This window comes from Lotus japonicus, chromosome 1 (genome assembly GCF_012489685.1).
Source record: "Lotus japonicus ecotype B-129 chromosome 1, LjGifu_v1.2".
Classification (NCBI taxonomy): Eukaryota; Viridiplantae; Streptophyta; class Magnoliopsida; order Fabales; family Fabaceae; genus Lotus; species Lotus japonicus.
The window spans coordinates 69,895,515-69,911,165 of NC_080041.1; the positions used below are offsets into that span (position 1 = coordinate 69,895,515).

Consider the following 15,651-nt stretch of genomic DNA (forward strand, 5'->3'; position numbering starts at 1 on the left):
GGGAGGGCGATACATTGTTTGACTAACCTTATCACCTAACTTCATATGTTGAGATTTTGATGATTTGATATTGGTAAACATCGTTATGTTATTTGTTGAATTGTTGAGATATTGAATATTGTGTTGTTACTAGAGATTCGATAACATGTCATGTATATACCTTAGGGTAGGCAATGCAGAATTTATATGTATATATACAACATATATATATACTCCCTTATTCTTCACATGTTGCTTGTATTATCTATTATATTCTGTGAGTTGACCCTCGCGCCTTGACTTTGTGTTCATGTTTGTGTTTGGGCGGTCGGTCTGCTGCCAGACGTTCAACAGCTGATTTGTGATGGTTCATCGTTCGGGGAGGAACCGGAGCGAAATGACTACTACTGAGCCTTCGACGTGGACCCGGACTTCATGCAGGATCGGATGAGGGTCGATGTTAGGGGTGTAGTATATCGGGTGTCGTTGTCATAGCTATGATTGTTATTTCTTATTTTGGCGCATGGTAGGTCCCGACTATTAGGTTGTTGTGTGGTTTTCTTCCACGAGGATCACAGGGAGTTTGTCGGACGTAGGAGGTCTTTTGGAGGCCGTTCTGGGCTGACTTACTTTCTTGGAGGACTGTATTTATAAAGGTTATGACTTTGACTATGAGTCGCACTTATTTGCCTGCGGGCACCACTTTCAGTTACTTTCTGTCACTTGAGGACACTCGTGACGATGTTTCTAGTTGCAGCGAGGGCTGTACTTATATCGTATGTTAGTCGCTGTTAATCGCGATTGGGTTGAGTCTTTATTTCGACAAGTCTTTTTATTTAAACAAAACGAAAAAAAAATATACCTGCTTTTCCGCTTTATTTGATTTTTGGTTACTAAAGTGACGCCACCGAAATCGGGGTGTTACATTGTGGTATCAGAGCTTGTCGAGTCTTTCGGGAGTCTTTGGGGAATAGGTCTTCTGTGCTAAGTTGTGTGACTCTGCAAAGAGTAAAACCTTGATTGTCTGCCAAGCGATTTTCGCTTTAATTGATTGAAGTTGCTACCTAATCATATTGTATAGTTATGCATAATACTATCTTATGATTGGTACTGACTATTTGCTCAACGAATACAGAACATGGTGAACGCGAACCAACTTGCTGAGATGGTGACCACTTTGGTCCAAGAAATGACTGTACAAACGAATGACAATGCACATAGGCGTGCTGCTGAGAATGCACGCGAGCTACACCGGCTTCAAAGAGAAACAGCCCTTGACAAGAACAGGGGAGCCCCTTGCAAATCCTTGCGATCAGCCATAATGTAAGTTAGGCTCCAGTGATTACTCAAATAAGGGGCACGACAAACATTTTGTGCTTTAGTGAAGATGAGGAGTCTCTCACTTTCTTGACTCCTTACTCTCCGACTTCGGTGGCCATACAACTGCCCGCGACCGAGCCCTATTTACGAGTAATTGATCCCCGAGTCCCGAGAACACCTTAGCGTCTTCAAAGACAAGATCAGCAGTCTCAAAGTCGCACACACGATCATGTTAGATACTTCCCCAAACTTTGAGCCCGCTTTTACGTGGTTCCAGAAGTGAAGCCTTTGGCATCCGGGTAGATCACGAGTTGGCATGACCTTTCCACCTAGTTCATGCATCATTGGATAAAAATAGGGACCTTCTAAGGAGACAACATGCCTCTTGAACTTTTCTCTCCGGGTTCTATTTTGAAGCCTCTTTAACTCCTAATTTTCCTCACCGTACCATGTTGCATATTGCAGTGGAACTAAGTCTATAGTTCTTTTGCTTTTGCTGCTTTGTTGTTTAATTACATCTTAAAACAAAAAACTGAAGTTATCGGAAAATATTAATGATGACAAATGTGTTCTCATCAATCTTGGAAGCTACTTATGTATCTTGTGAGATGGCAACAAATTTAATTCTCATTCATTTCTTATCCCCTTAAACAAGAGAAGTTACACACATCAATGCTAAAAGGAAAGCTAGTTGGAAAACAAATGATAAGGCTTTATTCTCAAATTCTCCGCTTATTGTCCATACATACCCAACATATCTGGTGTACATAGTAAAATATGACACTTTATTATCTCATAAAGTCACAACACACAAGTAATGGCTCCGGTGAGGAAACTCATTTATAATCATACCATGTCTCCTCATACATAAACAAAATATTTTGAGAGGGCGTAAGGGAGATATTATATTTATATATAGGTTTAATCTATGATTAGTTCAGTTGTAAAGTCATTCAAGGGCCCTTGCCAGGTCTCTTTGTGTGCTTTGGGTTGGGTCCTGCTTCATCATAGTCCAACACAAAATTATGGGCAAATAGCTTCCTTGAGTTCATCTTCATCCCACCCTTCATTCAATACCAAAATGAAAAGTACTTGTTAGTTAAAAGAAAGAGATCAAATAGTGAATTCAATTAATGCATAAAAGTTTATAATTCTTAAAATTGTTGTTCATAATGGGGATGAAGATCCCTCTATCTTCAGTCTCACCCATGAAACAATGCACGAGTATAACAATTATAACTCTACGTGTCATTTAAACGTGTCATTTTTAAATGACATGATATAATTTGATTGGTTGGATGAAGAAGGGAAAATCAAATGGGTACAGAAATTTCATTTGGGATTGTAAAGTGAATTGAAATCTTGTCTCCAAATTGTCTTTCATTCTCTAAGAAACCAATAAAATTTTAACATTTTAATTAAAAACTATCATGTAAGTTTGTAACTGCTCAACTCATATACTTTTTAATTGGCCCGACAAGATTTTATTGCGGAAGCAGAAAATCAAGTCACCATTTGTATACAGAAAATCTTGATCATATATGTGACATTAGTAAACCCAAGCAAACATCTACGTTGGCCTCAATGTAGCTCAATGGATATTTATCTGAAGTATTCTGTCTTAGAAGCTTCATTCTTTACAGTTTAAAAACAAGAGAGACAGATACTAAGGTACCTTGTAAAGTGAGTGATGAACATGATCCACCCTTTCCCTGAAGCCTTCAGCCAAGCCTAGAAGGAAAAAATGTTCTGTTACATGAGTGGAGAAGTTAAATGCTTGCAAAATTGTGTCCACTTACATAATAAAGACTTGCTCACCTGAAGATAAAGGAATGAGGACTAAGAGAAGAACTAACAGAAAAGTCTTGTTCTTGAGAGCCATGACAATTGTGCAGGTAGATGTGTATGGTTCCTCTTGATATGACTAGCTAGATTTTCATTAAGAAGATGACTTACACATGCCTTGGAAGGGAAGTGCAGGAGGGGCACCCCCTTTTAAATTTGGGGAGGAGGGATATCTTGTAATGGTGTACCCCACCCAATAGCAATTAGCAACAGAGTGATGATGAAGTGCAATAACTTCTAGGCTTTTCACCACAACACCTAAGTCAACTGTACTATTCTTAATGACTAAATATATAATTGCATCAAGAAAAACAATCAATTGTTTGCATGAGCACATTACTAACATTTCTGTGCATGGATCAAAACCAGCTTGTGCTCCTTTCCCCAAGTCAACTTACTTTAGTTTTCTACTTTTCAAGTGTTTTTTGTTTTCATGATAAGTGAGTTGCAAGGATTGACATATAACTTATCGTATGTGCTTGTCAATTTTTCAATTCCATGTTAATATATGGTTCATATTCTAAGTCCAATCTTAATTTGATTTACAACAGAACACCACACTTTCATGAATTGGTAGTGGTGAAAGCTGCTGCTCCTGCTAAAGGCATTTTGGACTAAACTACACTTATATTCAGCCATCACTCTCTTGGACTGCCCCACAGTGCAAAAGTTGGTCATCCAGCAACGAAGCTTGCACATGAAAACAAATTGTGTTAGAATATACTATAAAAATATTCATGTTTCATCGCCTTGCTCGAGCTTATGTGATAATTGGTACATGAGAATTTCTTGTAGGTTTTAATTTTTCCGTGGTACCAATCACCACTTTAGTGCAATGGTGCTTTTGATCCTCACATTTCAGCTTTCGTCACTTTTCTTAGTCAACGGATGGAGAGTGGGCTACAGAAGAATTCAGATAGAGAGCAAGAAGAGTTGAATGTGGATTGTCCTTAGTGGGTGCACAAGAAAAAGGAGAGGGGAACAGCATTACTAGTTTAATCCTACATTAAAGTAAAGAAATGTTAACTAAATCATCTTTTAGGAGACCATATTATGTGTTGGTAATAATGGTTCTAAATTCTAATGGACTGATTAAACTTACTAATACTTTTCTGAGTTTATCTGTTTTTGGTAATGGTATGAACAGAAGGCTAGTAGGGTTCAAGTAGTAACACTTGACATGTTCCCACAAACCTACAAACCATTCTACAAGTACTACAAAAAATAAAATTTATGTTGGGGTAAGTAATAAGTACCATCCGCCCATTAATATGCATATATCCTTTACCCACATGATGAAGAATTTTCCATATATGCACATGGATATCTTTATTTTACTTGTATCTTTACATGCATATCTATCTTAACCCATATGTGAAATTGTGCATTCTCCATAAGTCCTTTTTATTAATCCCTGGGGAAAGGGGGGAATTTGGTTTGTGTGGCTTAGCATTGCTCATGCCAACAAAATGGAATAAACTATATATTGTTCAAATAATATGCACCAGTTAAAAATGCTGCACACATACCCTAAGAAATAACAATGTTGCACACTTCCATCACATACCCTGGATTCTTCATCTTTGTTTAAAAAAAATTAGTGTATGTTCTTGTATGATTGATTATAAAACTAGAATTAACTTTGGATATAAATTTCTGTGCGTAACTTTAGGTTTCGAAATTGATTATGAAAAAAGAGAAGCTCATCCAAACATGTTATTAAGAGTCTTGACTTCCATCACAGAACTGAGAGCATCAAGTGGCCACATATGCACAATTCTTAGTTGGAGTAAACATAGAATGGTGCAATTTTTCTATCTACTATTGCACATGTTGAACCATTGTTATCAACACACGGACAATGTGTATGTGTGTGACACTGTTTTCTGAAAACTGAACTGATCAAAGAGCCAAATAGAGGTGGCGTGTTCAGTCACTACTACATAGATGCTCAAAGTGGAGATGCTGTTCATTTTGGATGCTTACTTTGATTTCCTTGGTACATTTACCCAGTTTATGTAATCATTTTAGGAATACATATGTACACTACGTTTCATTCAATGAGTGGTATTATATCATATATAGTAGTCAAAGAGTCCAAATTCAAGTTAGTAATTCACATGGGAAATGAATTGACTGCAACATTTTAAAAAGAACTTAAAAGAGAATTAAATTAGAAGGACGAAACAAAATCTAGATTCACGTCCAATCAGTGGTTGATTCAATAATATATGTTTAATTTCCTCTAAGCAGTATTTTGAATTCGAATTTTATGTATTTAAAAATCTCACTAAGCACCATTAAAACGTGAATGTTGCTACCTCAGGATTGTCTATGTAGAAAATTGCTGAATTTTATTCACATAATCACATCCAAACCAATGCTTTATGAGATATACATTGGTGGCGGTCAGATCAGAAAAGCTAACAAGCACTTTCTCTGAACTACTTTAAAAGTAAGAGAGTTACCCACATTTGATCCCTTTCTTCTCCATTAAAAACTCAAATTGTATAGAGCATGGGAAAACCTAACTATATCATTTCCTTCTTTGAACAATCATGGCCACTTGGCACATAGACAGGACATATATATTTTTGAGATGGCCTTTCAGGGGTCTCATGGGACAAAAATACATCTTGCTTCAACACCCTTCTCTCATACTCTAATCACTTGATAGATTAGTTACTGAACTTTTGGCGGTTCACAATCTAAACCATGCATATCATCAGAAAGCAAGCATAAAGATTTGATTGTATCGTCATTGTAAAGTTTTATACGAACTAGATATACACTTGCGCATTGCATGGATCTTAATGAATAATGATTTAGGTTGAATTCAATTCATACTAAATTGAATTTTAAATGCTTACCACCACACCATGTATAATTGACATCTACATATTATCATGCAATTTTAAGATTATTGGTCTTTTTCTTTTTTATGGTACATATTTTTTATAATTTCATCTATGATTTAGAACTAGCTGAGGATAATATACAATGCAAATCAACCCTCAATGTCCCCAAAAAATAGCTCAAGTGGTAAGAGTTGAGTGACATATGAGTTGAGCAGGGAAAGGTCCAGGGATCAACTTATGGCAGGTGCAATTTAACTTTCCGATGTACCAAAATAAAAAATCAACACTCAATATTAAATATTGTATAAACCTGGTTGAGAAAAAGGTGTATTTAATTTGTAGCCCTGATAGAGGAAAGAAAATGGACTTTATAGGGGTGTAAGCGGATACGGTCCGATCCGCAAATCCGACCAAACCGATCCAAACCGAACACATTATGGTGGGTTGAATTGGATCATCGGTTCGGTTCGGATTTTTCTTACTACATCCGATCACCATCGGTTCGGGTATCGGATTTGAGGATTAAAAAACCGATCAATCCGAACCAACCCAATGAATTGAGAATTAGTTTTTACATTCAGCCCAAACACTCAAACCTTACATACATATTTATACTTTTACTAGTACTTTTTACCCGTGCGATGCACGGGGATATTCATTTTTGGAGTTTTTTTTTGTGTTTTTTGTTAAATATGTTTTTATTTAAATATATTTTATTGATTAAAAGATTATAAAAAATTATACTATGAATTCTTATGTTTTATTTTTATTAATTTTTTTTATATTGTTACTTTGTTTTTGTCTTTTGACTTGTTGTTTTCAAATGGAAGATTAATATTATTTTTATCTGTATTAATTAGTGTATCTCAGCTAGTTGAAGTAACATTGTTGCGCTAAAGAATAGGTGGTTTTTTTTTGCAATTGCCATTATTTGATTGAGAATAAAATTGAGAACGTAATATTTCACATTTTTGTAAAAATATGTCATTCACATTACATTGCGAAATACTTTTTTGTAAACTACATTTGAAGTACTATTTGAATTATTGCCATCACCATCACAAATGAGGATTTTTAATCCTTTACGATGGGTAACTCTAAAGAAGGCTACATATAATTGGCCATGTGAAAACATTGGTTTTGGCAAATATAACCCTACCCTTTTCAGAGATTGTCCTTGACTTTTGTTTATTGTCATGACAAAAGAGAGCGCTATAGGGAATTGTCTCCTTTGAAACTTGAAAGGAATTATCCTATCAGATGGGGTCAATGTTAATCTTGGTATAGACACCCTTTTTCCGGCCTTTGTTCCTGATATAACCTTGCCTTCCAAAACATATTTTCCCATTTCAGCGATAATCAGACGCGTACTGTTGCACAATCCAGCTGATTGGTCGATGTTTCTCAAAAGCATCACTGGAGCTCCCTTTTTTAGCCTTAACATATGATTAGGCAAGCCTGAAGAGTTTATTGTGTTTAAAAACTCTGGTGTATGAATATCATCCGGACTGTCATAATTGATATTTGATGAACATGTGTTATCGGCACTCAAATAAGTGTTCTCATCTCTTGGCAACAATGACATCATGTATTCATTCAAACTATCAACAATCTCATTTGTAGGAGTTAAAATAGCACGGTTTTGGAAAAATTCTAGATTTTCGTAGTTCTGAACGAAAAATTTTGGATTTTCGTAGTTGACAATAGAAGCCACTGCATCACCTGAATGTGGGATCAAAAAATCCTGAGGGATGTCTATGACTGTTTCACCTTCTATCTTCTTACCAGCATTTCCATCTCCTATGCTTAATATCCATTCTGAAATTTTTTTTAGCTCATCAACCTCTGCAACTGATCTTCTAGTTTGTAGCCTCATATTTTTTGTTAATGAAAGTACCTGCTCATGATTCAAAAGATAAGAACCATTGTTATAGTTCAAGTTGTTGGTTAATTTCTATTTTATTGTATTATTTGATCAATTTAAAAGCAAACATTATTGGGGGAAATGGTAATGTATCTGACAGTGATCCCAAAGATAAGAAGCATTGATGGTGGCATGGACAATATCCTGTCTTCTACCTTTAGGCATCAATGGCAAATTTGCCTAAAATCTCCACCTAATACAACAACTTTTCCTCCAAAAGGTTTGTGTTGACTGTTGTTGTTAGTAAATCTCATAATATCTCTTAGAGTTTGATCCACCGCTTCAAAACAATGTTTGTGAGTCATGGGTGCTTCATCCCATATTATGATTTTAGCTCTGATGATCAATTCTGCCAATGGACTTCCCTGTTTAATGTTGCAGGTAGAGCTCTCATCAACATTAATTGGAATACAAAACCTGGAGTGTGTTGTCCGGCCGCCCGGAATGAGCACAGCTGCAATTCCACTTAATGCAACCGCTAAAGCAATCTCTCCTTTGGATCTTATAGCTGTTGATAATGCTCTCCAAATGTAAGTTTTCCCTGTCCCTCCATAACCATTGAGGAAAAACAAACCCCTTTGTCATGAGTAACTGTATCCATGATTGTTTGATAGACTTTTTTTTGTTTTGACGTCATGTTAGACAAAAGATTTGCATGCTCTATGGTTAAAGCTTGTCTATCATAACACAATTCATCCATAATAAGTCTATTTTGAGTAGCTGATATAGTGGATCTATCAATTTGAGGCATTTGTGGGAAGTCTGCTAATGACCTGTTGTTGCTTTGCAGTAAAGTGTCTATTTCGGCAAGAGCTAAATTTTTTATTTGCTCCACAAAACTTCCAACAACTTGGCTTTTTGAAAGTGTCAACACACATGAAGGATTCTTATTTTTAAACCAAAACACAACAGCAGAACCACTTGGATTTTTGTAGATCATCGGCATTGTTGGTTGTTTAGGCAAATGGAATATTTCACTCATAATATCAACATTCTCTTGTTTCACATTCACAGGCCAACCATGATATTTCACCTCAGCAAATGTTGCATCCAAAATTGAAAAGTGAAAGTTATAGTTGTTCACATGTTTCAAGAGGAACCAGCAATTTCTTGTAAAATTGTAGAATTGCCGAAGTTCACACCATCCAAGAATTAGGTAAGCCTTGTTGTCTACCACAGTAAAGCTCACATCTTTGGTCACACCCAATGGGTCAGTAAGGAGAAACTCTCCATCATCTGGGAGTTGTAAGTATTGCACCACATATTCATCAATCTTACCATAGTTCTGCGACAAGTATATAAGAGCCAAAATGAAAACATATAAGAGAGAGTAAAATAATAGAGAAACAAAATTGATGATTACCCATGATTCAGTGTGCAGAATCGCAAATGCAAAGGGAGGGACAGAGTGAGACATGAGAGAATATGAACCTATAGAGTTAGACATGACAAAATATTAGCTCTTGCTCTGATGTTTATGCACATACTATTGTATCTATATATAGAGCTCAAGAGTGTGCATTTTAACTTTAAAGAAAGGAACCAAAAGGCAAGTATACATTAAATTTTAAATAGACTAATAAATACAAATTTATCATATAATGTATTGAAATTTTTTGTCAATCTATTTTGCATAGGTAGCTGGATCATTCTTATTTTCCTTGTAGTTTTTCCTTAGCTGTGTAGTGGGTGGTTAATTGACATCAATTTCATTTTTAATAGGCTTAATGGTGTTTAATATTCAATTGCAACCTTTACTAAAATTCCCTTGGGATTCCATCACTTTGTAACTCTCCTAACAATATTTCTTTAAAAAATTAATTTAGTAATTTATGCACCTTTATTGTTCAATTGTAAGCTTCACTAAAATCTCATTGGGATTCCATGACTTTGCTAACTTCCCTATGTTCTAGTTTAATGAAATCATTGGGATTCCATGATCTGTTGTCTTGTATATCTTCTCATCCTACATAAGTTCCTCACATTTATAACACCAAGGTTACTTTTCTGTTGGCTCTTAATCACTCGACATTAAGTCCCATGTAGCATTGCAGGTCTTATAACTAAGCAGTGAAATTTTCCTTTCAGTCCGAGATAATTTTTTATCACATATCACACATGAAGCATTCCTTCATTTCAACCACCCTGCTTGAATCTTATGATACACTCAAGGTTTACATTGAGACATGTGGTATTTTATACTCTCCAAGTTTCACCTCTGTATTTAAATTAGTTATGTCTTATGCGAGCATCTATAAATGCAGAAGGCTATTTATAAGTTGCAAGTTAGGAGATGCCAAGAAAGCATTAAGAAAAAAATGATAGATTTAGTAGACACTGGCAAATGAGTGCCTTATGCAATCACTATTCCGCAAAGAAACTCCAGCATATGTGATGATTATATAAGAAAAAAAAAAGATATCTATTGAAGCACTAAGCGAACAAAAATAGGTAATTAGGAACAAATAATTAAATAATGATAGGTATTACATATATGTAAGAGAAAACAAATTATTACATATAAAATAAGCTCTAATAAAAAATAGTATGCCATAATGTAACATATGGCATTCACCAATGTCAAACCATCTCTATAGCATAACATGTGGCCATGAAACTTGATAGATGAAACATAAACGTATCATAAACATGGATCACTTTTTTATGATAAATAAACATGGATCACTTTAAAATTAATGCTAGCTTGATTTCACATTCTCATGTCACAAAGAGGACTGTTTGAGACCCTTCATCATCTCAGCTTGTAATTTGAAGCTGAGAAATTTGGCAAGAATAGGACTGTGGCAGGAAGATGAAGATGAGCTTGAGGATGGAGCTTCACTAAACACATGCAAACATTCTCTAGGCTCTTGACTTGGTACTGTATTTGATGTTCCCATGAGTGAGCTTCATGATCCTCTTGTGTGTGCTCCACCATTGACTTCTTCTTGGCACAACCTGCACTTTGCTTCTTCTTGATAACATATTGAATTCATTTGGTTCTCAGTGCTTTGGAGGCCACTAAGCGTGAAAGCAATGAATACAAAAGCATGAGTTTGTTTCCTGGATCTTTTTCAGCAAGCCAACAAATAAATAGGGAGTGAGTAACCGGATAGACAAAAGAATCTAGAAAGAGTCATGAAAAGAAAATTTTCAGAAACTATATACTCATTGGCATGCATTGCAATTGTTACATCAGAATTTGAAACAATCAAAATAATATAAATTTGAAAATAGACTTAGTCAAACAATTTAACCGGTAGAATCCTACCACCCTTTTCTCTTATCAAGTTTCCTCTTTTAAGCGATTTGATATTTTAGAGGCCAAGTCTTATGTAAAGTCAAGTGCTATTCAATGCCTAAAACTATCCATTCAAAGCTTCCTAATCTATTACTCAAGGGCAAATGCACACAAATATAAAATTCAGCACGGTAGTATCAAGATACAACTAATAAAAGCAGAACAGACCTCAGGTTATGCTCATTGAAACAAAAATACATGAAACTACTTTTTTATAGACACACCCAACAAATCATGTGTGAAAGCCAATAAACACGTGCACAAAATCATGTAGTAAAGATAGAAATTGCAAGAAAGAGAAAATTGCAAGCAATAAAAATGAGGAAACAAAATAAGCACCTACAATTCTTTTAATTTGCCAAGTAGAAAGGGGATTCAGATTAGTTCAAAGATAGAAAAAAGTATTTTCATGAGAGATACTCAAGTCAAAAGGTTTCAAATGAAGGCTCTGTAGAAGGAGATAAATTAGAGAAAGAAAAGAAGTACCTTCAATCATTTTCCTCTTGTGCAGATAACGTTATGCTCATTGAAACTATAGTACTACCTACTACCTAGTCAATAAAAAAACCATGTGAAGGAATAAGGGTCCCTCATATACCAAACAGCCCCTTAAGAAAATCATCAAACTCCAATAAGAGCCCCTCAAATTGGGAGAACAAAGCATGTTTGGGCCTCTCAACTTCTAACAAACTATTAGATTAAAAGATAAACACACCAAGATAGGGTAGATAGCCACTAATCCAGAAGGAGCATAGAATTAGGAAGTATATTACTGACATGATTTTAAGTTGCAGATGTAATTTTGCAGTAGAGATATTTGAATGTACAACATAGATCTCAAAGGAACCCCGTGGTCATCTCATAATATGTGAAGTACAGAAATAGTGCTTTTCAATTGAAAGATTTAACACCAAAATCCTGATACTCATTATCCCCCAAAAATAACATATCAAGTTCTACAACAGACAAAAGGCCATATCCGTTCACAGCTCTTAAATTCTGAAAATAGCAACAATTTCCCCATTTGATGAATTATATGTCAAACCTTCTCATTTCCATCTTGGTGAAACTCATCTTTGAGAGTCACAATACTGAGGGAATTCACACTCACATAAACCTACCCTGACCTGGTACATAGATAAAGTGATTTCAACATGAGAAATGTTACACAGCAACGAAAATTCTTGGAACAAACAATTCTTTATTAATTATTATAAGTGATCTTTCTCTAAATTAAGAATATTTTCTTAGATATATAGTCTTAAAAAATAGCCTTGTAATATAAAACCCAGTTATATCCTACATCATGATAGGACTTGGAAGGTAAATTGAATTTCAATGATAATACCCCCAATTGATATTTGATCAAAGCCTGAGATTGTTGCAAAATGCAGCTGAGTAGCACTCAATGCTTATCTCCACTCCCCAACCAAAAATAGTGCTTCCACATCCGATTTTATCAGTAGCACTCAATGCCAATTTTAAGCAGATACTTTGAATCACCACTTCAACACCATGTCAGCCAAATGCGCTTGTATTCTTCTTCTGGACCTCCTAGTAGACTACGAACCTTCCATAAACCAAAAGGCAGAAAAATCAGCAAAAGAAATTAAAAAATCCAAACTCACAAAACCTAACATGATTAAAATCAATCTGAACCCCCTTTCGTTCAAATTAAACTGGGTCGAACAGATTTTCATAGTCTAGAGGGGTAGCTGACAGATTCAGAACAGAGAAAAAAAAAAACAAACAAAGAATCTGAGGAGATAAATTCGAGAAAAACCCTTACCACAGATAAGTGAAGCCGCAAATCTGCCAAGAAGAAAATAATGTTAAGCCGCAAAGGGCTGCGATTTAATATCTGTTGTGCAAATCTCGCAGTCGATTCCTCAGTTCCTAATGGACGGGACAGATTCCTCAGTTCGCCATCCACCTATCTCCCCTACCTCGCAGGCCGCCGGAGCCCTCAGGGTCTCCACCTCGTCGTCGATGTCGATGCCGCTGCGGAAAAAAACGACAGCCACAACTTTGGGGGTTAAAGAGAGGGCCTTGCGATGTAACGGGGAGAGGAATCCCTGGCCTCAACATCGCAAACAAAGAGAGTGAAGATGGAATGGAAGACATGAAAGGAGAACGTGCACGCGATTAAAAACACCAGAAGAATGAAAACAGATGAAAAAGGAGAAACCAAACCATCAGTGAAATAAAGAAGGAGATTGCTGGAGGATTTGGATGGCCAAGATTTGATCCATAAATAATAACTTATTGTAAATCGATGGCTGAGATTTAATCCAAGTGAAATAAAAGGAACTTTTACCAAAATATCCATAGTCAAGCTTTATTGTCTTTAAAATTATTTGTTGATTGACAGATTTACCCCAAGGCTGCAAAAACTCTCCCTTTATAAAGTTTATAGATAGATAGATTGGAGATGTTGGTTTTATTTGGATTATATGAATTATCTCATTATCGAATGTTTTGTTCTTTGGAAATATTGGATTTTTCAATAAATTTTTTTTTCACTTTTTTAGAATAATTTTCATGCAAATTTTTAAATAATGTTTGTATATTCCAAATCCGACCATCCGATCCGAACCAATCCAATTGGGATCGGGTTGGTTTGTTGTATTGTTTAGAAAGTGAGTAATATTGTTTGTTGCCAAGTGAACAAAACATTATTCACTGGGTGAAGATACCGTGTAATGTGTAGCGAGTTATGATATATACACACTTCTCCACTTCTTTTCCACCTCCATTCTATTTATTTATCTTTTCTATATCAATCAAATCACGTATCACATCTTTACTTTCTCTCTCATTTCTTCCTATCTCTCTCTTCTTCCACCTCCCCACACCTCAAAAGTCCAATGTGTAGCCTAACCAAATAAATTCTACAATTTGATATAACTAATTAAATAAAAGAATTGGGTTTTCAAAAAAATTGGGTTATAGATCCACCTCATAGGTGGGTAGCCTTAACCGATATGTGTAACAGGAAAGCCCGAAGGCTGTTCCCATCCCTGTCAGGGGAGATGCCAACCATCTCTCCTTTTCACGAACACGACTTCATAATCTGAAAATTTCAATTATAAACAATGAACAAATCAGAACAGCACCCGATGTGAGACTTATTCATGGGAATATATGGCTACATACTGCGATTGCTAATTCTGTAAAGAAACTCTGCAAATATCCTATACTTACCTATACTGTTAATCATCTGTTTAATAACTCATGTATTTGTTTTACTATAAATGGAGAAAAATTGCATTATTTTACTAATATCTTCAAATATAATTCTACTGCCCCAACTTTTTCCAAGTGGATGAGCCTTTTAGAGATGATCAAAATTGGGTTCATTTTGATGTTAATCAAGGTATCTCTAAAATTGATATTCATGAAACTAACCTCTCACTTCACTGTTAGCGCACTAAGTGGTAGAAAATTGACTAATGAATTTTTTTCATTCACAAGAAGAATTGAGAATCCAACCCTCAACCATTTAGTACAAAAATTGGGTTCATTTTACTTATGAAGTTAAAAAGATCATGTGATCAATATGAAAATAGAAAAATAAAATCAAAAGATCCACACGTTTTAGCACCGCCTGGTCTGAAGCTCTCAGCTAAGAACAGATAGCTTAAAACTTATTTGGGAACGACCATGATGGATTGGAAGCCACTACATTCACTATCCGGTTTATCAATCAAGCCTGAAGGCTGAAGCATCATGTCAATTGAAGTCCAAATAAGCTACTTGCCACCAAAATTAAACCAGTCATTAACTAAAGCTATATCTTGATACTTTGCACCATTGAATGACTCGCATGCTGTTCCACGTTTTATAAAGTCCAGCAAACTTATCTTATTGAGCACATTCATGCTGGCAAAAGTGGGGACAAAGCACAATTACAGCATTCTCAACAAGGCTATCTCAACAAAAGCAGTGAACAGTCTGAGAGCCTATAGGTGTTGGAGCACCTCACGTCACTTAAGAAAGTGGGAGGTGGAACTAGTTAACTAGTTAAAACAAACATGGCGGAAATCCTAACGATAGAGAGCAGAAAAACAACAAAAGAACACCAAAAAACTATACACCTAAGAAAATCAAAATATACAGGTAGGTAGAATGCTCCAAATTAAATCTTCAGCTTGCATATTACAAATTTGCTCCTTTTGCATAGAAAGAGATAAGCTAGTGCGATGTAACTCTACTAGTACGCTCTATGGAAGCACACTATTATGATTGTGTATTGCATCAAGGTGGACCCAAAAGTGATTTCAAATAGAGGGAGGAGGTGGTTTGAGGTTGCCAGGGGTGGTGACGGGCTTGCAGGCAGAAGACAATGGAAGAAGGAAAAGGGAGAAGAACTCACATAAAAAGAGAAAAAAACTCACTTATTGTATTAGCTAATTCACCTAAAG

The 15,651-nt window shown here is 35.7% G+C and overlaps 1 protein-coding gene, 1 long non-coding RNA gene, 1 other non-coding gene and 1 pseudogene across 5 annotated transcripts; all 4 read right to left on the bottom strand.

Annotated features, from left to right (window-relative positions):
- Positions 1–1,990: 1,990 nt before the first annotated feature.
- LOC130744294 (uncharacterized) lies at positions 1,991–3,393 on the bottom strand. Of its 2 annotated transcripts, none has more exons than XM_057596482.1 (3): positions 3,118–3,393; positions 2,975–3,048; positions 1,991–2,363 (listed from the first exon to the last, which is right to left on the bottom strand). In XM_057596482.1, exons 1-3 carry the CDS (start codon positions 3,179–3,181, stop codon positions 2,253–2,255), a joined length of 249 nt encoding a protein of 82 aa, XP_057452465.1. In that variant the 5' UTR covers positions 3,182–3,393; the 3' UTR covers positions 1,991–2,252. The 2 variants fall into 2 exon arrangements, with proteins under 2 accessions (XP_057452465.1, XP_057452467.1); XM_057596484.1 differs by having other exon boundaries at positions 2,975–3,030; positions 3,118–3,355.
- A 3,597-nt stretch (positions 3,394–6,990) lies between these two features.
- Positions 6,991–9,343, bottom strand: LOC130744258 (uncharacterized; annotated as a pseudogene).
- A 1,052-nt stretch (positions 9,344–10,395) lies between these two features.
- LOC130744308 (uncharacterized) lies at positions 10,396–13,528 on the bottom strand. 2 transcript variants are annotated; one of them, XR_009021495.1, is made up of 3 exons: positions 13,017–13,428; positions 12,576–12,797; positions 10,396–12,354 (listed from the first exon to the last, which is right to left on the bottom strand). It is a non-coding gene; the product is annotated as an uncharacterized LOC130744308 (long non-coding RNA). The 2 variants fall into 2 exon arrangements; XR_009021494.1 differs by having other exon boundaries at positions 10,396–12,797; positions 13,017–13,528.
- A 633-nt stretch (positions 13,529–14,161) lies between these two features.
- Positions 14,162–14,289, bottom strand: LOC130734928 (U6atac minor spliceosomal RNA). Its single transcript, XR_009018262.1, has one exon. It is a non-coding gene; the product is annotated as a U6atac minor spliceosomal RNA (small nuclear RNA).
- Positions 14,290–15,651: the final 1,362 nt, after the last annotated feature.

What these genes read in the sequence shown, in the direction of transcription:
- LOC130744294 (XM_057596482.1), bottom strand. Translation starts at nt 3,181, where the DNA reads ATGGCTCTCAAGAACAAGACTTTTCTGTTAGTTCTTCTCTTAGTCCTC. An exon ending in CCTCATTCCTTTATCTTCAG is followed by an intron (nt 3,049 to 3,117) that starts GTGAGCAAGTCT and finishes CTCATGTAACAG; the next exon opens with AACATTTTTTCCTTCTAGGC. An exon ending in TTCATCACTCACTTTACAAG is followed by an intron (nt 2,364 to 2,974) that starts GTACCTTAGTAT and finishes TATTGAATGAAG; the next exon opens with GGTGGGATGAAGATGAACTC.